General features: G+C 49.1%; 1 protein-coding gene across 1 annotated transcript in view; it reads left to right on the forward strand.

Annotated features, from left to right (window-relative positions):
• LOC139396905 (intermembrane lipid transfer protein VPS13B-like) overlaps nucleotides 1–5,000 on the forward strand; it is a gene marked incomplete at both ends in the record, with an annotated part of 74,402 nt that overhangs the window by 52,522 nt on the left and 16,880 nt on the right. Inside the window, one exon of the mRNA XM_071143833.1 lies at nucleotides 4,851–5,000. This exon is cut by the window's right edge and continues 47 nt beyond it. Coding sequence (XP_070999934.1) covers nucleotides 4,851–5,000 — 150 coding nt within the window. The remainder of the gene's footprint in view (nucleotides 1–4,850) is intronic.

Below are 5,000 nucleotides of genomic sequence, written 5' to 3' on the forward strand. Positions count from 1 at the left end.
GCTTCAGTATTGCTTGCCTCGAAGCGAGCATAAAAGGCATTTAGCTCGTCTGGTAAGCTCGCGTCACTGGGCAGCTCGCGGCTGTGTGTCCAGGAGGTAAAGGAGATATTAGAACAGACTGTTGGGGTTTGGTCTCATGAAACACTTCAAAACACTTATTCAATCCCCTTTCCTGGTGTCCTGACCCCCCCCCCCCCCCCCCCCCCCCCCCCTGGTGTCTGGGTGGGTGTGTGTGTGTGTGTGTGTTCCCTGCCCTCATCTCAGTGTGGTAGCACCAGGGCCTTAAGTCACCAGCAGAACAGTGTTAGTGGCAGTCCTACAGTCGTTACCCTGGTTACAACACACATCCCCGACATTGCCCTGGTTACAACAAACATACCCTGTATTACCCCTAAATTACCTCTGTATTACCTCTATATTACCCCTGTATTACCCTTGTATTACCCCTATATTACCCCTATATTACTCCTGTATTACCCCTACATTACCCTTGTATTACCCCTATATTACCCCTATATTACCCCTGTATTACCCCTACATTACCCTTGTATTACCCCTGTATTACCACTATATTACCCTTGTATTACCCCTGTATTACCCTTGTATTACCCCTGTATTACCCCTATATTACCCCTGTATTACCCTTGTATTACCCCTATATTACCCCTACATTACCCTTGTATTACCCCTGTATTACTCCTGTATTACCCCTATATTACCCCTGTATTACCTCTGTATTACCCCTATATTACCCCTGTATTACCCTTGTATTACCCCTATATTACCCCTACATTACCCTTGTATTACCCCTATATTACCCCTATATTACTCCTGTATTACCCCTACATTACCCTTGTATTACCCCTATATTACCCCTATATTACTCCTGTATTACCCCTACATTACCCTTGTATTACCCCTGTATTACCCATATATTACCCCTGTATTACCCCTACATTACCCTTGTATTACCCCTGTATTACCCCTATATTACTCCTGTATTACCCCTACATTACCCTTGTATTACCCCTGTATTACCCCTATATTACCCCTGTATTACCCTTGTATTACCCCTATATTACCCCTCCATATATTACCCCTGTATTACCCTTGTATTACCCCTACATTACCCTTGTATTACCCCTACATTACCCCTGTATTACCCCTACATTACCTTTGTATTACCCCTGCATTACCCCTGTATTACCCCTGTATTACCCCTACATTACCTTTGTATTACCCCTGTATTACCCCTGTATTACCCCTACATTACCTTTGTATTACCCCTGTATTACCCCTGTATTACCCCTACATTACCTTTGTATTACCCCTGTATTACCCCTACATTACCTTTGTATTACCCCTGTATTACCCCTGTATTACCCCTGTATTACCCCTACATTAGCTTTGTATTACCCCTGTATTACCCCTGTATTACCCCTGTATTACCCCTACATTACCTTTGTATTACCCCTGTATTACCCCTGTATTACCCCTACATTACCTTTGTATTACCCCTGTATTACCCCTGTATTACCCCTGTATTACCCCTACATTACCTTTGTATTACCCCTGTATTACCCCTGTATTACCCCTACATTACCCTTGTATTACCCCTGTATTACCCCTATATTACTCCTGTATTACCCCTGTATTACCCCTACATTACCTTTGTATTACCCCTGTATTACCCCTGTATTACCCCTACATTACCTTTGTATTACCCCTGTATTACCCCTATATTACCCCTGTATTACCCTTGTATTACCCCTATATTACCCCTCCATATATTACCCCTGTATTACCCTTGTATTACCCCTACATTACCCTTGTATTACCCCTGTACTACCCCTATATTACCCCTGTATTACCCCTACATTACCTTTGTATTACCCCTGTATTACCCCTGTATTACCCCTACATTACCTTTGTATTACCCCTGTATTACCCCTGTATTACCCCTACATTACCTTTGTATTACTCCTGTATTACCCCTACATTACCCTTGTATTACCCCTATATTACCCCTCCATATATTACCCCTGTATTACCCCTGTATTACCCCTATATTACCCCTGTTCCTCTGTTAACTCGGCCCTCTGTTCCTCTGTTAACTCAGCCCTGTGTTCCTCTGTTAACTAAGCCCTGTGTTCCTCTGTTAACTCAGCCCTGTGTTCCTCTGTTAACTCAGCCCTGTGTTCCTCTGTTAACTCAGCCCTGTGTTCCTCTGTTAACTCAGCCCTGTGTTCCTCTGTTAACTCGGCCCTCTGTTCCTCTGTTAACTCAGCCCTGTGTTCCTCTGTTAACTCAGCCCTGTGTTCCTCTGTTAACTCAGCCCTGTGTTCCTCTGTTAACTCAGCCCTGTGTTCCTCTGTTCCTCTGTTAACTCGGCCCTCTGTTCCTCTGTTAACTCAGCCCTGTGTTCCTCTGTTAACTCAGCCCTGTGTTCCTCTGTTAACTCAGCCCTGTGTTCCTCTGTTAACTCAGCCCTGTGTTCCTCTGTTCCTCTGTTAACTCAGCCCTGTGTTCCTCTGTTAACTCAGCCCTGTGTTCCTCTGTTAACTCAGCCCTGTGTTCCTCTGTTAACTCAGCCCTGTGTTCCTCTGTTCCTCTGTTAACTCAGCCCTGTGTTCCTCTGTTAACTCAGCCCTGTGTTCCTCTGTTAACTCAGCCCTGTGTTCCTCTGTTAACTCAGCCCTGTGCTCCTCTGTTCCTCTGTTAACTCAGCCCTGTGTTCCTCTGTTCCTCTGTTAACTCAGCCCTGTGTTCCTCTGTTAACTCAGCCCTGTGTTCCTCTGTTAACTCAGCCCTGTGTTCCTCTGTTCCTCTGTTAACTCAGCCCTGTGTTCCTCTGTTCCTCTGTTAACTCAGCCCTGTGTTCCTCTGTTCCTCTGTTAACTCAGCCCTGTGTTCCTCTGTTAACTCAGCCCTGTGTTCCTCTGTTCCTCTGTTAACTCAGCCCTGTGTTCCTCTGTTGAACCCTCCTAATTCACCTTGTCATTAGCAGAACGATGGACCTTTCAGGGTCGTAACTGGACTCGGTGCCGTGTGGTGACTTCAGACAGACAGCAGTGAGAGAGAAGTGGTTCGGACGGCCAACCTAACTATTATCGTAGCGTGAGACGGGTCAGCACTAACCCAGCTGGGCGTTGGCCCCATCTAATGCAGTGAAACAACACGGGCCTGCCCATGTGGCGAATCAGATCACACACCTGACCTCACTCAGCAAGACTTCAGTCCTGCCCATGTGGCGAATCAGATCACACACCTGACCTCACTCAGCAAGACTTCAGTCCCTCTGAGCAGTTTAACGTTACACACATCACTAATACGATCTCTGAATCCTCCTTTTTCCACACACACACCTCGTCACCTAGCGGCAACCTGTCTCCTATGTCGTGCTGTCACGTTGGTCGTACGGAGGAGACCAAGGAGTGATGTGAATACGTACGTTTTAATGAAGACGAAGAACAACAAACCCGAACGTGAAGCTATATAACACTAGTGCAGACACAGGCAACTAGACATAGACAATAACCCACCAAATAAGTAAGAAGATGGCTGCCTAAATATGGTTCCCGATCAGAGACAACGATAAACAGCTGCCTCTGATTGAGAACCACTCTAGGCAACCAGAGACATGCATAAACACCTAGATAGTAAACAAACCCATAAACCTCCAAAACCCCTAGACAGTACAAAAACACATACATCACCCATGTCACACCCTGACCTGTCCAAAACAATAAATACTAAGGTCAGGGCGTGACAAGTGCACTACTTTGGCTTCTGGTAGCTCTGTGCAGTGTACTACGTAGGGAATAGGGTGTCGTTTGGGACAAAGGCGTAGTATTACTAGAACGGTTAGGGCGGTGTTGTCGGAGAACGTCGTTCTAGAACGGTTAGGGCGGCGTCTGGGGGGAACGTCGTTCTAGAACGGTTAGGGTGGCGTCGTTCTAGAACGGTTAGGGCGGCGTCTCGGAGAACGTCGTTCTAGAACGGTTAGGGCGGCGTCTCGGAGAACGTCGTTCTAGAACGGTTAGGGCAGCGTGTCGGAGAACGTTGTTCTAGAACAGTTAGGGCGGTGTGTCGGAGAACGTCGTTCTAGAACGTGTAGGGTGGCGTGCCGGAGAACGTCATTCTAGAACGTGTAGGGCGGCGTGCCGGAGAACGACAGGTCATAAGGTCCCAATGTAAAGGACGTCAGGCTGAATCCCATCGGCTAGGGTTAGGTGAGGCGGTCTCTCTCCTCCCACCTCTCCTCTCCTCCCACTTCCTCCCACCTCTCCCACCTCTCCTCCCACTTCCTCCCACCTCTCCTCTCCTCCCACTTCCTCCCACCTCTCCTCTCCTCCTACCTCCTCTCCTCCCACTTCCTCCCACCTCTCCTCTCCTCCTACCTCCTCTCCTCCCAGCTCTCCTCTCCTCCCACCTCCTCCTCCCAGCTCTCCTCTCCTCCCACCTCCTCCTCCCAGCTCTCCTCTCCTCCCACCTCTCCTCCCCTCCCACCTCCTCCCACCTCCTCTCCTCCCACCTCCTCCCAGCTCTCCTCTCCTCCTACCTCCTCCTCCCAGCTCTCCTCCCCTCCCACCTCCTCTCCTCCTACCTCCTCTCCTCCCAGCTCTCCTCTCCTCCCACCTCCTCCTCCCAGCTCTCCTCTCCTCCCACCTCCTCCCAGCTCTCCTCTCCTCCTACCTCCTCCTCCCACCTCTCCTCTCCTCTCCTCCCACCTCCTCTCTTCCCAGCTCCTCTCCTCAGCAGGAAGCAGCTCGTCAGGTCAACAGCCATTAGTTCTGATTAAATAATAGAGGTTGTGAGATTTTAGTTGCCTGGGGGTTCTTGTTCTGCAGGTGCCGTGCAGCCTGGAGTATTGGGACGAGCTCCAGCATGCCTTCGTCCCCTACCGAGAGTTCAGCCTATCAGAGAGTAGCGCCTGCGAGCTGACCCTGCCCAGCCTGACGCTGACCAATGAGCAGAAGGATCTGGTGACCTCTGACCTG

Source organism: Oncorhynchus clarkii, unplaced genomic scaffold (assembly GCF_045791955.1).
Source record: "Oncorhynchus clarkii lewisi isolate Uvic-CL-2024 unplaced genomic scaffold, UVic_Ocla_1.0 unplaced_contig_14067_pilon_pilon, whole genome shotgun sequence".
NCBI classification, from domain to species: Eukaryota; Metazoa; Chordata; class Actinopteri; order Salmoniformes; family Salmonidae; genus Oncorhynchus; species Oncorhynchus clarkii.